General features: G+C 43.9%; 1 protein-coding gene across 12 annotated transcripts in view; it reads left to right on the forward strand.

Annotated features, from left to right (window-relative positions):
• Positions 1 to 20425, forward strand: part of LOC138638065 (latent-transforming growth factor beta-binding protein 4-like) — a 385781-nt gene that overhangs the window by 345595 nt on the left and 19761 nt on the right. For all 12 annotated transcript variants that reach the window (XM_069727038.1, XM_069727040.1, XM_069727039.1 and 9 more), the window contains 2 exons: positions 13011 to 13121; positions 15331 to 15410. In XM_069727038.1, coding sequence (XP_069583139.1) covers positions 13011 to 13121; positions 15331 to 15410 — 191 coding nt within the window. The remainder of the gene's footprint in view (positions 1 to 13010; positions 13122 to 15330; positions 15411 to 20425) is intronic.

Raw genomic sequence — 20425 nt, forward strand, 5'->3', positions numbered from 1 at the left:
TGCTCTGCTTAGATAAGTGCTTCTTTGCTTTTGTTGCTTCTTTTTCTGTCCAGCTTGTCAATTCGTTTTGCTGGAAGCTCTGAGACGCAAAGGGTGTACCTCCGTGCCGTTAGTTCGGCACGGTGGGTCTTTTTGCCCCCTTTGCGTGGTTTTTTGCTTTAGGGTTTTTTGTAGACTGCAAAGTTCTCTTTGCTATCCTCGCTCTATCTAGAATATCGGGCCTCACTTTGCTGAATCTATTTCATCCCTACGTTTGTCTTTTCATCTTGCTAACAGTCATTATATGTGGGGGGCTGCCTTTTCCTTTGGGGTATTTCTCTGAGGCAAGTCAGGCTTGTTTTTCTATCTTCAGGCTAGTCAGCTCCTTAGGCTGTGCCGAGTTGCATAGGTAGTGTCAGGCGCAATCCACAGCCACTTTTAGTTGTGTTTAGGATAGGTTCAGGTTTGCAGTCTACAGAGATTCCACGTCTCAGAGCTCGTTCTATTGTTTTTGGGTTATTGTCAGATCACTGTATGTGCTCTGATTGCTGGCACACTGTGTCACTGGATTGCCTTCATAACAGCAGACCTAGCGAACCGCTTAGTGCGCTTAGGACAATCAGAGATAGCATGAGTGGAATCACCACAGTAGAAACACAGCCCATTCTGATGTCTGTGTTCTTGCTGTTCAACTCTGGTCAAAGTCCTATCGCACTGCATAGGCTCAGGTTTATGCTCAGATAATACCGCCAAATGGTGCACAGATTTACGCTCACGCAAGCGTCGACCGATCTGAATGGCCAAAGACATAGACTCATTCAGACCAGCAGGCATAGGAAATCCCACCATGACATCCTTAAGGGCTTCAGAGAGACCCTTTCTGAAAATAGCTGCGAGTGCACCTTCATTCCATTGAGTGAGTACGGACCACTTTCTAAATTTCTGACAATATACCTCTATCTCATCCTGACCCTGACACAGAGCCAGCAAATTTTTCTCTGCCTGATCCACCGAATTAGGTTCATCGTACAGCAATCCGAGCGCCAGGAAAAACGCATCAATATTACATAATGCAGGATCTCCTGGCACAAGAGAAAATGCCCAGTCCTGAGGGTCGCCACGTAAAAAAGAAATAATGATCGTAACTTGTTGAACTGGGTCACCAGAGGAGCGAGGTTTCAAAGCCAGAAATAGTTTGCAATTATTTTTGAAACTCAGAAATTTAGTTCTATCTCCAAAAAACAAATCAGGAATAGGTATTCTAGGTTCTAACATAGATTTCTGATCAATAGTGTCTTGAATCTTTTGTACTCTTGCCGTGAGCTGATCCACACATGAAGACAGACCTTTAATGTCCATCGCTACACCTGTGTCCTGAACCACCCAAATGTCTAAGGGAAAAAAAAGGCAAAACACAGTGCAGAGAAAAAAAAATGGTCTCAGAACTTCTTTTTTCCCTCTATTGAGAATCATTAGTACTTTGGGCCTCCAGTACTGTTATGATTAGGTAATTCAGTACCACAATGGACATAGAAGTCAGAGCACACACAATGATCTGACAATAACCCAAAAACATAGAACGAGCTCTGAGACGTGGGAACTCTGCTGACCTCAATCCCTAATCCTCTCCAACCACACTAGAGGCAGCCGTGGATTGCGCCTAACGCTCCCTATGCAACTCGGCACAGCCTGAGAAACTAGCTAGCCTGAAGATAGAAAATAAGCCTACCTTGCCTCAGAGAAATACCCCAAAGGAAAAGGCAGCCCCCCACATATAATGACTGTGAGTTAAGATGAAAAGACAAACGCAGAGATGAAATATATTTAGCAAAGTGAGGCCCGACTTTCTGAACAGAGCGAGGATAGGAAAGGTAACTTTGCGGTCAACACAAAACCCTACAAACAACCACGCAAAGGGAGCAAAAAGACCCTCCGTACCGACTAACGGCACGGAGGTACACCCTCTGCGTCCCAGAGCTTCCAGCAAGCAAGAAAAACCAAATAAGCAAGCTGGACAGAAAAAACAGCAAACAAAAATTACACAAGCGAAACTTAGCTATGCAGAGCAGCAGGCCACAGGAACGATCCAGGAGGAGGCAAGTCCAATACTAGAACATTGACTGGAGGCCAGGATCAAAGCACTAAGTGGAGTTAAATAGAGCAGCACCTAACGACTTCACCACATCACCTGAGGAAGGAAACTCAGAAGCCGCAGTACCACTCTCCTCCACCAACGGAAGCTCATAGAGAGAATCAGCCGAAGTACCACTTGTGACCACAGGAGGGAGCTCTGCCACAGAATTCACAACAGTCACGTTGCCGGCTACACAGCAGGGGAACAGCTGGCGGTGCTGAACCCCACTAACACATTGGCTGGTGTTTTTCTCTGTGCAGCTAGCACTTCCGTGCAAAAGCTGGCAGTGTTAGAGCCCAGGGTCAGAAGGAGGAGGAGAGGAGCAGAGTGTAGGCCGAAGCCTGCACTGGTGGCAGCTTTTGTTCTGTTGTGCCAGCGTGGCTTGTGCTGGACACGTTGTCGACTACACAGCAGGGGAACAGCTGGCGGTGCCGAACCCCACTGACACATCAGCTAGTGTTTTTTCTGTGTCGACAACATTTCCAGGTGGCAACTGACAGTGTTGAAACCCAGGGAATCAAAGAGGAGCAGAGTGTAGGCCGAAGCCTGCAGTGGAGCAAGTTGAAAGGGAAACTTTAACCCCCCCCCCCAGGAATTTGTTGCTGAAAGAGCCATCTTGTACAGTAGTAATACTGCACATGGAAAATGGTGGCTCCTAAAATTATGCTCCTTGCAAACGCTGAAGTACACACTCATATAATGTGTCCCCTCACACCGTCAAACCGTCCCGGAAGTGGGACTTTCCTTTGTAATGTGACACAGCACAGCCGTCAATCCAACCCCCTTGGTGCCGTGCGCCACCTCCTCAACGTTGTTTGGTTCTGTCACGGAGCCCGCGCTGTAATGTTATCCCTTGGCCATGCACAGTTAGCGGTGCCCGTCTTCTGACATCATTTAGGTGTCAGGCTGGCAGTGCCTGTGCGTCAAAGCTGCCCGAGATCCAACCTCGCAGTGTCATCTAATGTAATCCCACTGCTGGCCAGGGATCCATGGGCATGCGCAGTGCATATCATCGCCTCTCACTCACCTCCTTCCTGCTTCTTCAGACTGTGCGGCGTCACGGCCGTGGCATGCTATTAGGGATCAGCTGACGCCGCCTAGTCTGAAGAAGCGTGAAGAAGGGGAGTGAGAGGCTAGTATATGCACTGCGCATGGCCATGGATACCAGGCCCACTGTGGGATCACATTAGACGACACTGCAAGGTGGCATTTCGGGCAGCGTGGACGCACAGGCGCAGCCAGGACGACAACAAATGATGTCAGAGGACGGGCAGCGCAAACTTTGCATGGCCAAGGGATAACTTAACAGTGCATGGTCCATGACGGAATCAAACAACGCGAAGGAGGCAGCTCACGGAGCCAAGGGGGTAGGAATGACGGCTGTGCTGCGTCACATTACAAAGGAAAGTCCCACCTCCGGGACGGTTGGACGGTGTGAGGGGACACATTACATGAGTGTGTAGTTCAGCGTTTCCAAGGAGCATAATTTCAAGAGCGACCTTTTCCTTGTGCAGTATTAGTGCTGCACAAGGTGGCTCTTTCAGTAACAAACGCCTAGGGGGGGGACAGTTTCCCTTATATTTTTGTTGTGCCAGCGTGGCGGTCGCATGACACGTTGCCGGATACACAGCTGGGGATCAGCTGACGTTACTGAACCCCAATAACAGAGGAGCGACTGTTGACTGTGCAGACAGCACTTCCAGGCACCAACTGGCGGTGTTAGAGCCCAGGGACAGCAGGAGGAGCAGATTAGAGGTATTGCCGCACACACAGCTGGGGATCAGCTGACGTTACTGAACCCCAATAACAGAGGAGCGACTGTTGACTGTGCAGACAGCACTTCCAGGCACCAACTGGCGGTGTTAGAGCCCAGGGACAGCAGGAGGAGCAGAGGAACAGAGTGTAGGCCGAAGCCTGATTGGAGCAAGTTGAAAGAGAACCTTTAACCCCCCCCCCAAGACGTTTGTAGCTGAAAGAGCCATCTTGTGCAGCACTAAGGATGCAAAAGGAAAAGGTTGCTCTTTTAATTATGCTCCTTGCAAACACAGAAGTAAACACTAAAAATGTGTCCCCTTATACCGTAAAACCTTCCCGGAGGTGGGAATTTCCTTCGTAATGGGACGCAGCACAGCTGTCATTCCTATCCCCTTGGTGCCATGCGCTGCCTCCTCAGCATTGTTTTAAGCTGTCACGGAGCCTGCGCTGGTCTGTTATCCCTTGGCCATGCCCAATTTGCGCTGCCTGTCTTCTGACATAATTTGGTGTCAGGCTGTCAGTGCCTGTGCGTCCACGCTGCTCCAGATCCCACCTCGCAGTGTCGTCTAATGTAATCCCACTGCGGGCCTTGGATCCATGGGCATGCACAGTGCATATCCTCGCATCTCACTCCCCTCCTTCCCTCTTCTTCAGACTATGGGGCGTCACGGCCATGGCATGCTATTAGGGATCAGCTGACGGCGCACAGTCTAAAGAAGGCGGAGGGAGATGAGCGAGAGCACCAAGGTTAAAATATGCACTGCGCATGCCCATGGATCCCAGGCTCGCAGTGTGATTCAATCAGAAGACAATGCGAGGCGGGTTCTCGGGCAGCGCGGGTGCACAGGCGCAGCCAGCCTGACACCAAATTATGTCAGAAGACAGGCAGCGCAAATTGGGCATGGCCAAGGGATAACAGAACAGCGCTGGCTCTGTGACAGCTTAAAGCAACGCTGAGGAGGCAGCGCATGGCACCAAGGGGGTAGGAATGACGGCTGTGCTGCGTCACATTATGAAGGAAAGTCCCAGCTCCGGGACGGTATAACGGTATCAGTGAACACATTTTATAAGTGTTAAGTTCTGCGTGTGCAAGGAACTAAACTAAAAGAGCTACCTTTTCCTTGTGCAACATTACTGCTGCACAAGATGGCTCTTTCAGTAACAAACGCAGGGGGGGGGGGTACAGGTTCCCTTACATTTAGGTTGTTGTGCCAGTGTGGCGGTCGCAGGACACATTGCCGGCTACACAGCTGGGGATCAGCTGACGTTACTGAAACCCAATAACACTGGGTCATATGTTTTGACTGTGCAGCCTGCACTTCTGAGCCGCAACTGGCGGTGTTGGAGCCCAGGAATAGCAGTTCAGGTGGTAGAAAGATGAACACATCAGGAGACCTGGATGACACCCAATTACTTAATCAGTCAGAGGAGTGGCAAATTCCTGTGAGATCCAGGCCTGGTTCATTTTCAGGAAAGTAAGCCGGTCAACGTTATCGGAGGATAGTCACATGCGACGGTCTGTTAGTACACCACCTGCGGCACTAAAGACACGTTCTGATAAGACACTAGCCGCAGGGCAAGCCAGCACCTCCAATGCATACTGGCTTAGCTCTGGCCATGTATCCAGCTTAGAGACCCAGAACTTGAACGGGGAAGAGCCGCCTGGGAGTACAGTAAGAGGGCAAGACATGTAGTCTGTCACCATCTGACGGAACCGTTGCCTCCTGCTGACTGGAGCCACCGGTGATGGTGTAGACATTTGGGGTGGGCACACAAAAGTTTTCCACAGTTGTGCCATACTGGGCTTGCCTTGGGCAGAGGCACTGCTTCTGCTCCCTCTTTGTGCAGAGCCTCCCCCACTGCCTACGCACTGAGCTGCTTTGTATAGCACTAGCAGCACTCCTCTCAGTTGGACTGGAGAAGATGATGGAATTCACCAGTGTGTCGTGGTACTCCCGCATTTTACGCTCCCGGGTCAACGCTGGGATGAGGTTTTGGACGTTGTCCCGGTAGCGAGGATCGAGGAGGGTGAACACCCAATAATCAGGCATGTTGAGAATGTGGTCGATGCGGCGGTCGTTTCTCAGGCACTGCAGCATGAAATCCACCATGTGCTGCAGACTGCCAACTGGCCCAGAAACGCTGTCCCCTGCTTGAGACATGATCTCTGCCCGCTCGTCATCACCCCACCCTCGCTGTACACACTGACCACTGGACAATTGTCTCACTCCCTCCTCCTCATCCTCCTCACAAAGTGGCCCCTGCATACCCATTTGTGAGGAACCACGTGGCGCTGACTCTCCAGAAGCTGATGGAAAAGGTGACTCCTCATCCTCAACCTCTTCCACAACATCATCCCTTAACGCTTGCAAAGTTTGTTGAAGCAGGCAGATAAGGGGGACAGTCATGCTGACTAGTGCATCATCTGCACTTGCCATCCGCGTGGAATAATCGAAAGGACGCAAAACCTGGCAGACGTCCTTCATAGTGGCCCACTCTGTGGTTGTGAAGTCTGATCGGCGCTGACTGCGACTTTTTAGCGCCTGATGCAGCTGGTACTCCATTACTGCTTGCTGCTGCTCACACAACCGCTGCAACATATGTAACGTGGAATTCCACCTGGTAGGTAGGTCACATATGATGCGGTGTTCCGGAAGGCGGAATTGGCGCTGCAGAGCAGCAATGCGTGATCTTGCCAAGCTGGAACGCCGCAAGTGAGCACACTCTAGGCGGACCTTGTGCAGCAGTGCATCAAGATCCGGATAGTCCCTCAGAAAACTCTGCACAACCAAATTGAGCACATGTGCCAGACATGGGATGTGAGTGAGGTTGCCAATGGCCAAAGCTGCCACCAGATTTTGGCCATTGTCACACACTACCATGCCTGGCTGGAGATTCGCTGGCACTAACCACACATCGCTCTCCTGCTTGATGGCATTCCAGAGCTCCTGCGCTGTGTGGCTTCGATTCCCCAATGAAACTAGTTTCAAGACGGCCTGTTGACGTTTGGCCACGGCTGTGCTCATGTCGATCATAGGTAAACGTTCACGGGTCCATGTGGAGGTGGACTGTGACGGCTCCTGCAGCGATGATTCTGAGGAACTTGTGTATGAGGAGGAGTCAATGCGTACAGACTGGATTCCTGCAATCCTTGGAGTGGGCAGGACACGTCCTGCGCCACTCGCACGATCTGTACCTGGCTCAACAACACTCTTCAGAGTCAGAGAGACAAAGCTGTTGGGCATCACTGCACACTGCCTCTTCTTCCATTTCTCCAATGCTGCTTGGCTGGCCCCCTGTTTCCAAGCCAAGAGATTCAGAGAACAGAAGTAGAGACGGCTCCTGCCCTGGGCTCTCTGACTGCCTGGCCAATTTGGCAGGTGGTGAAGAGACAGATGGCTGCTCTCCAGTGCTCTGTGCCTGAGAGGATGTGGCACTAATTGAAGTCGATGCCGATGCGTTAGCTGCCATCCATCCGACAACGGCTTCAATTTGATCTTCACGCAGCAGCGGTGCACGGCGCTCTCTGACAAAGCTGCGCATGAAGGACTGTTCCCTGCTGAAACTGAGTGATGATGAGTCACCGGTGCCCGCAGCAGGCACAGAATCACCACGTCCTCTCCCTGCTCCGCGCCCACGCCCACGTGCCTTACTCCCTGCCCTCTTCATCTTGGTTGACAGATAAAGATAAGCAGAAAAGTGCTAAGGCCTTAGTGTGCTTATTCCTGAAATGCTCCTCCTAACAGGTGTAAGAAACACTAATGTTGTAAAGTGTGGACTAGACTTTATTATTGATAAAATGTGGCCTACACAAGTGTTAAGTGGTATTTGGTGAACTTAACTTTTTTTTTTATGCAGATCGGGCTACAGAGCGACTTTAACACACACGGGGACCGTGCAGACAGCCGTAAACGGCGCTGCAAGGCCCAAAAACCCTCCTCTAGATTATCCTATGTAGTGTTTTTCCACTATTTAGCTGGAGACGGGTGGAAAGACACTAATAGGAAATTTTTTAAACAATTTTCAACTGGTTGCACTATTTGAAAAAAAGGAAACGTTTTTTCACGGTATGAGGCAGTGACGCACCCTGAGCTGAATACAACGGGCTGTGGCTGCACACAGACTACAGGGCGAGCTGCGCTCACACGGAGACTGTGCAGACAGCCGTAAACGGCGCTGCAAGGCCCAAAAACCCTCCTCTAGCTTATCCTATGTAGTGTTTTTCCACTATTTAGCTGGAGACGGGTGGAAAGACACTAATAGGAAATTTTTTAAACAATTTTCAACTGGCTGCACTATTTGAAAAAAAGGAAAAGTTTTTTCATGGTATGAGGCAGTGACGCACCCTGAGCTGAATCCAACGGGCTGTGGCTGCACACAGACTACAGGGTGAGCTGCGCTCACACGGAGACCGTGCAGACAGCCGTAAACGGCGCTGCAAGGCCCAAAAACCCCCCTCTAGGTTATCCTATGTAGTGTTTTTCCACAATTTAGCTACAGACGGGTGGAAAAACACTAATAGGAAATTTTACAAAAAATGTGCAGCAGGCTGCACTATGAGCAAAAAAGGACAATGGATAGCACTGTATGAGGCAGTGTGAACCCCCCCTGAGCTGAATACAACCGGGTATATGGCTGCACACAGACTACAGAGTGAGCTGCACACACACACACACAGAGACCTTGCAGAACGCTGTTAAAACAGCACTGCAAGGCAAGAGCAAGGTGAACAGTGAACAACACACAGCGTTTTGCTAAATTTGCCTTGGGAAAGCAAAATAAAGCAATTAGCTATCTCAACTGGCCCTCAGTTAGAACACACCGTCCTGTCCCTAACTGAAATCACAGCAGAGTGAGCGCAAAATGGCGGCAGCATTTTTTATAGTGCAGAGTGTCATCATTTCAGCAGCCAATCACAGCCTTGCCAGTACTTACATGCCCACCATGCTAAACAGGATGTGCCCACACTTCCATTCATTTCTCATTGGCTGCTGCGTGCAGTTTGAATTCTGGGAACTTCCGATTCCGGTATCCGATACGCGGGAAGTATCGGAATTCGGTATCGGAATTCCGATACCGCAAATATCGGCCGATACCCGATACTTGCGGTATTGGAATGCTCAACACTAGTGCCGAGCTGATATTACCATTTTGGTGTAGATACGATCTTTTGATAGCCCATTATTGCATTTTATTGCAATGTAGCAGCGACCAAAAAACCCATAATTCTGAATTTTTGAAAATGCTTCTCATTATGCCGTTTAGTGATCAGGTTAATTCTTTGACAATGACAATAATCTTTGACAATAAATGGCTTCACCCAACCACTAACCATGAGTGGAGAAAAGGTTTTGGTGTTTTCATTCATATTCTCTCAAAAAAGGCCAAGAAAGCAAAAATTCTGCCAGGGTATTTAAACTTTTGAGCACAACTGTATCAGATGTCATGTGCCCGGAAAGGTGCGGGCTCAGCGCTGGAGCCCACACCAAACAGGGGGAGTCCGAAATCAGTGTACTATTACGCCTGATGTTGGAAAGGGGTTAAATGGCATATCCAAACAAATAGATTCAATCTTCAAATTTTATTCCATAAGTATCAAACAATTACAATCCATATGTTGTTGATAGAAAAACATTTTTGCGCTATATGCGGCCTTAAGCCGAGGTCACAGTTGGGAGTTCAATGTTAGAAATGAGTCTCTCGCATCAAGTCCCGGCACTGCCACAGGCACTTGGGACCGGAGCATGCGGCTGCATGTATTTCTATGCAGCTGCACACTTCGGTCCTGAGTGCCAGTGCAGTGTTGGGACTTTATGCGCTAGTTTCTCGCATTGAACTCGCAAGTGTGACCCCGGCCTTAGTAATAGAGAATGCTAAAACATTGCGCTAAACCTATTTATAAAACAAACCATCCCCATCATGTGGAGACAATAATTATAATTAGGTAAATTAGTATAGAAAGAACATAATATACCATCTAAAAAAAAAAATATATATATATATATATATAATGCTAACTATTTGCTGTGCATTCAATTGAGTCAGTGATAGCACCATTCTGTGTTTACAGATCCCATGATCACTAACATACCACAGAACTGATGGGTCTACCTTAACCCACTGATGCTCAGATTGTGACATCAGTCATATCATCATGGAGATTTTACACTGCATATTTTAGATACAGGAACAAATAAATAAAATGCAAATATATTAATTTAGTTAATAAAATAAAAAAGAAAAATAAACTATTAAACACTTAAATACAAAATCAGTATCATATTAAAGTAAACCTGTCAGCTGATACATGGTGCCCAAACCATGGGCAGCTTGTATTAGCCACTGGCTTTTATATCCCAGCCATACATGTTAGTATCCGAAATGCAGCAGCATTTTAAAACATGTTTTTAATAGCAGCCGCGAACCAAGCTGGGCTGTACACTAGTCATACAGACCAATCCCGGCAGCTACTCCCCGCCTACACGCACTTATAAACAGAGACTTGCCAGTATGATACATGAGTGGTGCGTGTTCTGCATGTGTAATAAATGATTAGTATGTGTGTGTTGCATGCATTTGATATGTGTGCAGTGTGTGCTGCATATATCTGATGTGTGTAATGTTTGTGCTGTACGTATCGAATATGTGAGCAATGTGTGTGTCTGTGCTGCATATGTCTGCTATGTATTTGATATGTGTGCGGCTTGTGTCTGATGTGTGTAATGTTTGTGCTGTATGTATCTGATATGTGAGTGATCTGTGTGTGCTGAATGTGTCTGATGTACGTACAGTGTGGGTGCTGCATGTATCTGATATTATTATTATTATTTATTTATATAGCACCATTGATTCCATGGTGCTTTACATGAGAAGGGGTTACATACAAATTACAGATATCACATACAGTAAACAAACTAACAATGACGGACTGATACAGAGGGGCGAGGACCCTGCCCTTGCGGGCTTACATTCTACAGGATTATGGGGAAGGATACAGTAGGTTGAGGGTTGCAGGAGCTCCGGTGTTGGTGAGGCGGTAGCTTCGATAGTGATGAGGCAGCAGCGGTGTCAGTGCAGGCTGTAGGCTTTCCTGAAGAGATGAGTTTTCAGGTTCCGTCTGAAGGATCTGCTGTGGTTGATAGTCGGACATGTTGGGGCAGAGAGTTCCAGAGGATGGGGGATATTCGGGAGAAGTCTTGGAGGCGATTGGATGAGGAGCGAATAAGTGTGGAGGAGAGAAGGAGGTCTTGGGAGGACCGGAGATTGCGTGAGGGAAGATATCTGGAGATTAGTTCAGAGATATATGGAGGAGACAGGTTATGGATGGCTTTGTAGGTCAGTATTAGTAATTTGAACTGGATACTGGATATGTGAATAAAGTATAAATCCAGTGTGTGTGACACCTATGTCTCGTATGTGTTGCTTGTATCTGACATGTGTTCAGTATGTTTGCTGTTTATGTCTCATATATGAACTGTGTATGCAAGTGTGCTGCATGTGTGATATGTGAGATGTGTGTGGGCTGCATTTTCCTGATATGTGTGCTGTCTATGTCTGATATGTGAACAGTACATTTGGAACCTTCAAACGGAATCTGAAAACCCATCTCTTCAAAGAAGCTTACAACCTGTAATGACCACACGGCCACCTCAACACCATCGGAGCTACTGCAACCCCCGACCTACTGTCTCCTTCCCCATAATCCTGTAGAATGTAAGCCCGCAAGGGCAGGGTCCTCTCCCCTCTGTATCAATCTGTGATTGTTAGTTTTCTTTACTGTAAGTGATATCTGTATTTTAATGTAACCCCGTCTCATGTACAGCACCATGGAATCAATGATGCTATATAAATAATAATAATAATAATAATAATAGTATGTGCAGTTTTGATATGTGATTATTGTGTGCTGTATATTTCTGATATTTGAGTGATTTGTGTGTGCGCTGCATGTGTCTGATATATGTGATCAGTGTGTGAGTTTCATGTATCTGGCATGTGTGCAGTGTGAGTGCTGTATGCATCTGCAATGTAAACTATATACTGTGTGTGCTGCCTCTGATATGTGAACGGTGTGTACTGCATGTTTGTGAGAGGTAAATGTGTTGCATATGTCTGACATCTGAGTTGTGTGTGTTTCATGTGACATTTAAGAGATGGGGGCGCACCACCAAAAAGTGAGTGTGGCAGGCACAGACAGGCAAGAAGAATGAGACTGCGAGCTCACCACGCAGCCGGGGCAGTGAGAATGTCAGAGTCCTGCAAAACTATTCGCATCCTCTCTACTCAATACATTTAATTTCAAGGCTTTCTCATCACTTTGTAAGACTGCATTGTAGTATGTAATGATAATTTTTGTCATTAGTAAAAAATAATTTATATTTGTCACGCTAAAGCACACTGACCAGAAGCAAAATGATGTTGGCATAAGCAACAAGATACATTTCACTAAATTACCAATGCATGAAAGGTTCTTTTCCTTATGGTATGTTCATACAGTTGTTTTTTTTCTAGATAAAAATGTTTTGAAAAATAGTGTTATTTTTATCCAGGGTTTGATTTCCTTCAAACGTTATTTGGTTAATTTTGTGGTGTTTTTTACATGTTTTTGTGATTGTTGATTTTTTTTCTGCTTCAACTGATTCAATAGTCAAATTTAGACAATTTTATTTTTAGATATAGACATATCAAGAATTGATATATTGCTTCTTTTTCCACATTGGAAATAAAACAAAGGGGAAAAAAACGTCCTGGGTGCACAGTAGGCTTGTTTTCTCCTCCAGAAATCAATTGAAACACATTTTGAATATACTTGCTATTGATTTCAACAGAAAATCCAATTTATATACCAAATATTTTGTGCAGCTTTCTACAATGACGTTTTTAAATCTTCACTGTGGAACAAAAAGTACTAAGTAACATTACTGCAGAATCCCATTGGAATCTTCTCCATATTTACCACTGTCAAGTCAAAAGGATTTGAAGAAAAATTCTTGAAAACCACCTCAAAAAAATAATGCGATCTCTGAAGTGGATTCCTTTTGAAAACTATGTTGGGTTTTTCCACCTACAAAATAATTATGTAAGAACATACCCTTATTATAGTAAGTTGCAAGGCTTTCTCAATAATTGCATCTTTAACTAGGAGTTGGAACTAATTGTGAAGATATTGATGAATGCAAGATGAACAATACCTGCTCAACTAATGCAATCTGCACTAATACAATAGGAAGTTACATCTGCACTATTAAAACCGGTGAGTAATCGAATTCTTCCTGTGCCAGGTTTTCATCAATGTGTAAGTGTGTATTATTATTTATAGTAGTAATATTCTTTTGAACACCAAGTGAAGGCCACTCTGTTCTACCTTGGACAGCCAGTAGAAAAGAGCAAACCGATTCGATGCAAGTGTAATTCAATTTGAATCTTTAGAGATTCGATGAAACCGTCGAAATTGAACAATTTGCATTTTGCTTTGCATGTTTCTCCTAAAATTGCCACCACCCTTTTAAAATTGCAGAAGGTTGATCAGCCAGAGAAGTCTCAAACATAATATAAAGAGCCATAAAACAATGAACAAATTATACAGATAGTGTGTGACAGCACTTCTTGGAAGACAATTAGTATGTGACTAACATGTTGGGTTTCCACCAGTTACCATCCAGTTTCCCATAGCCATTTATTTTTAGGTCAGATTGATGTAATTAAAGTTGTGTTTTTATTAGAGAAAAGGGTTGGATAAAGATGTAGGGGACCTCAGAGTATCATACACGTCTCTTCAGGGCAATTGGAAGCTTTGCAGAACTTTTAATTTTTGGAGACTCGATATTCCACAATTTTTTTTTTTTTAATTAAATTCCGCAAACTGGAAAATTTAAACTTTAAGATTTCTAATTTCTAATAGACACTTATCCAACACCAATGGAAGGGTATGGAATGTGTGGTTCAGAATTACCAAAGTGCTCTGTAAAAATGTATAGTCACATCTGTTATGGTGGTGAAGAAGGGGTTTCAGCTAATTAACCCCTTTATGATCTTGGGATTTTCTATTTTTGAGCTTTTATTTTTTGCTCACGTTCTTCCCAGAGACAGAATTTTTTATATTTTTCCGTCAATATGGCCGTGTGAGGGCTTGTTTTTTGCGGGATGACTTGTACTTTTGAATGAAACTATTGCTTTTACCATGTAGTATACAGGAAAACAAGAAAAAAAATTACAAGTGTCATGAAATTGCAAAAAAATGCAAGTCCACAATTATTTCTTTTACCATATTTACAAAGGGCAAAAACAGACCTTCCCTTATGATTCTGCACATCATTACAAGTTTGCAGATGCCAAACATGTATAGATCCTTTTTCATTTATATGTTGAAAAAAATTCCCAGATTTGTAAAAAAAAAAAATAAATAAATAGCGCCGTTTTCTGAGACCCATAGTGTCTACATTTTTCGGGATCTGGAGCTGCATGCTGAGCTGACATTTTTATTGATACCATTTTGGGGTAGTTACAATGTTTTGATCACTTGTTATTGTGTTTTATTGTAATGCTGCAATGACAAAAGTTAATTCTGGAAATTTTGATTTTTTTTCTTGTTACGCCGTTTACTGGTCAGATTTATTCTTTTTATATCTTGATAGATTAAACATTTCTGAACACAGCAATACCAAATATGTGTATTTTTCATTTTGTTTCTTTGTTTTATTTTGAATGGGGAAAAAAGAGGGTGATTTGAACTTTTATATTTTTTAATTTTTTTAAAAAACATGAGCCGGCATCCATAGCAAATCAGCAATGATAAGCACATGACTCTCTTGCCATAACAAGCATCGGTACCCTTTGATCATGTGACAGGGGCCCCAATGGATGGGGTTAGTGGTGCGCTTCCTGTAAGCGTGAGTTAAATGCCTTGACAGATATTGACAGCGGCATTTAAATAACAGACAGAGGTGGATCGTGATTCCACCCTGGGCTGTTAAAGACATATGACAGCTTTTCAAATTAGCTGTCATATGCCAGAACAGAATGGGGCACAGCGCCGGAGCCCACATCAAAGGGGGATGCATGACCTATTGGGTTAATATTGTAACTTGAGGGATCACTGTATTATTACATTTCCTGCCTAAGTAGCTTAGGTCTGTCTGTATTGTATAATAACTAGTGCTAAAGAAAAATTGTAGTATTGTCATATAGCAATGAAATCTAGCTGAAATGAAGGTCCTGTGGATATTCTAGCTCGAAATGCACTGTATAATACAAAGCAGAAATGATGCCAGTGTCAGATGAGTGGTTTTTACTCAGTTAAGTCCTTGTTTGACTGGTCTAAGAAGACAAACTGGTAGATTTATAGATCTACAGGTACAACACACACTTCTGAGCAAGTGTATGTCAATCCAATTTGTGCTAGCATTACTGCTCATATTCTTTTTATGCAATTATATGGGAAATTGTGCTTTTTTTCTCCACAGATCGGGCAAGCTTATTTATATCTCTGATTGTCTCATCAATGCTAAATTCAACAGAAATACAAGAGTTATTAATATTGAAGGTAACATTTAGCATTTGGATTCCAACGAATACTAGGAAAATAAAAAAATGTGTTTAGATACTGTATATAGCATGTAAAAGGGGAATTCCAAAAATCCAACTAGCAATACTTCAGCTACCAAAGGAAGTAGGAGCCATGACATTACCTGAAGTGTTGTGGAATTAAGTGCAACTCTAGTGAAATATTCAGAGGTATTTTAAAATTAGAGGGTTTGTAAAGTCATAAGCTGAAAAGTTTGGCAGGAGGAAAGAAGGCTTTATTCGTAATGCATAAAGTGTAGTGGGCTAGGAACTATTAGGTTCAGAATGATGCACAAATTATACGTCACTATGGCAAATTCCATAAATGTGGGACATATATCAGCTAGAAGGCTTTCAAGAGCAGGAACTAAAGGTTTTAAAATACTTATATATACAGTGAGGAAAATAAATAATTGATTCACTTCCAATTTTGCAAGGTTTCCCACCTACAAAGAATTGATAGGTCTGTCATTTTTATCGTAGGTAGACTTCAACTGTGAGAGACAGAATATTAAAAAAAATCCGGAAAGTCACATTGTGAGATTTTTACACAATTAATTTGCATTTTATTGCATGAAAAAAGATTTTGATACAATAGAAAAACAGAACTTAATATTTGGTACAGAAGCCTTTTGTTTACAATTACAGAGGTCAGACATTTCCTGTAGTTCTTGACCAAGTTTGCATACACTGCAGCAGAGATGTTGGCTCACTCTTCCATACAGATCTTCTCCAGATCTTTCAGGTTTCGGAGCTCCCTCCAAAGATTGGGTTCATATGTGAAGATTGGGTAGGACCATTGAGGACATTGAAATGATTCTTAGGGAGCCACTCCTTAGTTGCCCTGGTTTTGTGTTTCAGGTCATTGTTAGGCTGGAAGATCCAGTCATGACCCATCTTCAGTGCTCTTACTGAGGAAAGGAGGCTGTTGGTCAAAATCTCACAATACAGGGCACCATCCATTCTCTCTTTAATACAGTGCAGTTGTTCTTTCACTTTTGCAGAACACACCTCCAAAGTATGATGTTTCTCTCACCATTCTTCACGGTTTGGACTGTGTTCTTGGGGTTGTACTCATCCTTCTTCTTCCTCCAAAAATGGCGAGTGGAATTGATACCAAAAAGTTCTATTTTGGTCTCATCCAACCACATGACCTTCTCTCTTGCCTCCTCTGGATCATCCAGATGATCAGTTGTGAACTTCAAATGGGCCTGGACATTTGGTAGCTGAGTGACCCTGCGTGCTCTGCAGGATTTTAATCCAAGACGGTATAGTGTGTTATTAATAATAATGTTTAAGACTGTGGTGTCTGTTATGACCTGGTGGTTAGGACAATAATAGACCTGGTGGTTAAGAGCACACGGAATGACCTGATAGTTACTAATAATACAGGACAAGCTCTGGGACGTGGGAACTCTGCTGACCGCAATCCCTAATCCTATCACACACACTAGAAATAGCCGTGGATTGCTCCTAACGCTCCCTATGCAACTCGTCACAGCCTAAGGAACTAGCTAGCCCTAAAGATAGAAGAATAAAGCCTACCTTGCCTCAGAGAAATTCCCCAAAGGAAAAGGCAGCCCCCCACATATAATGACTGTGAGTTAAGATGAAAATTACAAACACAGAGATGAAATAGATTTAGCAAAGAGAGGCCCGACTTACTGAACAGACAGAGGATAGGAAAGGTAACTTTGCGGTCAGCACAAAACTACAAAAAAAAACACGCAGAGGGCGCAACAAGACCCTCCGCACCGACTCACGGTGCGGAGGCGCCCCTCTGCATTCCAGAGCTTCCAGCAAGCAAGACAAAAATCAAAATAGCAAGCTGGACAGACAAATAGCAAACAAGAGAAAAACAAGCAGGAACTTAGCTTCTGCTGGGAAGACAGGTCACAAGAACGATCCAGGAGCGAACTAGACCAATACTGGAACATTGACAGGTGGCATGGAGCAAAGATCTAAGTGGAGTTAAATAGAGCAGCCAGCTAACGAATTAACCTCGTCACCTGTGGAAGGAAACTCAGAAGCCGCAGCCCCACTCACAACCACCAGAGGAAGCCCATGGACAGAACCAGCCGAAGTACCATTCATGACCACACGAGGGAGCTTGACAACAGAATTCACAACAGATGTCATCTCTCATCAGGTAATTGACCAGGTCCTAATGTGTAGTTCTGGGCTGATTCCTGGCCTTTCTCAGAATCATCCTCACCCCACAAGGTGAGATCTTGTATGGAGCCCCAGTGTAGCAATGTATAGGTACTAAGGAATCTGATAGCGTGGGATAAAACCAGTCTGAGAGCAAAGCTGCAGTAAAAGATGTATTTAAACAAAACAGAAATGCAAACAAAACTAACACAGATATTCCTGCAATTGTAACGAGGTGCTCAGCACAATATGGTAATCACAGCACAGTGAATAGCGGGACGCGACCGCTAATATGAACCAGTCCAGCAAGGATGTGACAAGGGGGCAAACAAGACACTTTACAAGGAAGTCCCATAGGTGATTAGTGGAAATGCACACAGTACTTACACTTGAGAATCCAGCAGAAGTGAAGTAGAAATGCACACAGTACTTAACGAGGAAGTCCAGCAAAACTTGATCCCACGTGCACACAGCACTTGTTTATGGAAGTTCAATAATAAGCAGGTGGTGCATTGAGCATGAAGTCCTGGTAAAAGAGGATGAAGGGAAAAAGAGGGAGAACGCTATCTAAGCGTAGTAGATGAGTACAACACTCTCTTGTGAGAAAAGCAACACTGGAAACTTGCTTACCTGGTGTGGTTGTGCAAAGAGGCACAACACTGGGAAAAGCTTAGCAAACAAGGGAAATCCTTCCAAAGGTGTGCTGCCAGTCGCAGCAGTTCCAGAGGTGAGATGCAGCTCAAAGGGGCGAGGCAGCTGAAGCAGGGAGTTCCCCAGACCACAGGCAGAAGCTCAGGAGCCAGCAGCACAAAATACTGAACCACAGAACACCACATGACTCGGACTTAAATAATCAAGACAGACAGGAAGTTCCATGACAGGGTGAGATCCAAGACTCCATCTTGGATCAGGGCGAGCAGGAACAAGGGAAGTCTGGAATCCTTACACCCAGACTGAAGAAGTTTGACAGACATCTTGTGTTATTTCCATTTTCTAATAATAGTGAAAAACAGTTGTTGACTTCTCTCTATGCTGCTTGCCAATTGTCCTGCAGCCTATCCCAGCCTTGTGCAGGTCTACAATTCTGTCCCTGGTGTCCTTAGATAGCTCTTTGGTCTTGACCATGGTGGAAAGGTTGGAATTTGATTGATTGAGTGTGTGGACAGGTGTCTTTTATACAGGTAGTGAGTTCAAACAGGTGCAATTATTACAGGTAATGATTACGAGGGCTTCGTAAAGAAAAACTAACAGGCCTGTGAAAGCCATAATTCTTGCTGGTTGGTAGGTGATCAAATACTTATTTCATGCAAATAAAGGAAATGTAATTATGTAAAAATCATGCAATGTGATTTCCTGTTTTTTATTTTTAGATTCTGTTTCTGACAGTTTAAGTGCACCTACGATAAAGAATACAGACCTCTCCATTCGTTGCAAAATGTCAGTGTATCAAATACTTATTTTTCCCACTTTTAGTTGTTTGATGGAGATTCTTTGAAGAGTTTTCAACAGCTCAGAGGCATTTACGTTACCTAATAACTAAGGATGGTGCAAAATGACTTGTACAATTTCATGCCATGCTGAATAATTATTCTACAAATATTTTTTGTAATCATCACAGGTGACTTTGTACTTTTGTGAATCATCCTTTTCTCCTGATTACAAAAATGTATATAGTTTTTTTTTGTAGCACATATAGTTTCCATGAAGCAACATCATTATTATAAGGTAGAGGAAATGTGCTGGCGACATTAAGAAAAACAGTAGTCTACATATCAGAAAATAATGCTTCACCTTACAAAACAGTTTTTATTGAACCAAAATAATTTCACATGCAAAATAAAAACCAAAATATGAGCAGAAATTTAAAGTGCTTGACATTAGACTGTCATTGATACGACTTTTGACGGTTGTCCCTATATAACATCCAACAGTAATCTGCCATCATTGAGTTATTCCAAAAACCCTGGTAGTGGTGTTTCGTTACTTTAATGCTCTGATGAAGCCACTTGCCTTGTTCATCGCTTACATCCCCAAGATTTTGAGGGAAGAAATCTAAATGTGAATGCAAAAAGTGCATTTTCAGAGACATGTGACATCCAAGATATTGGTGTGCATTTAGAATTTCCTCAACTCCTTCAACATATTCTGGACTTTTTTTTCCTTAGAATTTTTTACAGATCCACTTGAAGCTTTTCCAAAATCTCAATTCCTTATCATTTTGACTTCCTTCAAACACATCATCTCTCCTACGCTCTGATCTGGGGACCAACAAATGCCCCTTCCTTCAGTTTTGCTGGTGAAATGCTGGAGAATTTCTGTGAAATGTACTGGAACTTTTGTACCCGAGAATTTGGCTTTTCCATGGCTTTCACAAAGTTTTTAGGTTGTGGACGAAAAAGATTTTTGTTGGAGCAGCTAAAAAATTATGCTGAACATTGTCACTACCTGGAACATAGATGTTTCTCTGTCCCCAATCACGATGAACAGAATGCTCCACTGTATTTCTACTGTCCCATAAACAAGAAGCAACAATATTTCTGAAACCTCCTTGCATTCCCATTAGCAGACCAATCACTTTCAAATCTCCATTCTATTGATGATGCTTATATTGTATAGCATCCAAAACAACTGACAGATTTTCATTACTTTCCATTAGATGCCATGAGTGAGCAATTGGGATTGACGGTTTCATATTTCCATTCTGAAGCAACACTGCTTTCAAACTTGTCTGGGATGAGTCAATAAACAATCGACAATTTGCAACAAAATACTATTGATTCAGTTCTTCAAAGAGGCCATTCACATTGTTATAGTACACCATTGGTCCTTCTACTGGGAAAAATT

This window comes from Ranitomeya imitator, chromosome 5 (assembly GCF_032444005.1).
Source record: "Ranitomeya imitator isolate aRanImi1 chromosome 5, aRanImi1.pri, whole genome shotgun sequence".
Lineage (NCBI taxonomy): Eukaryota > Metazoa > Chordata > Amphibia > Anura > Dendrobatidae > Ranitomeya > Ranitomeya imitator.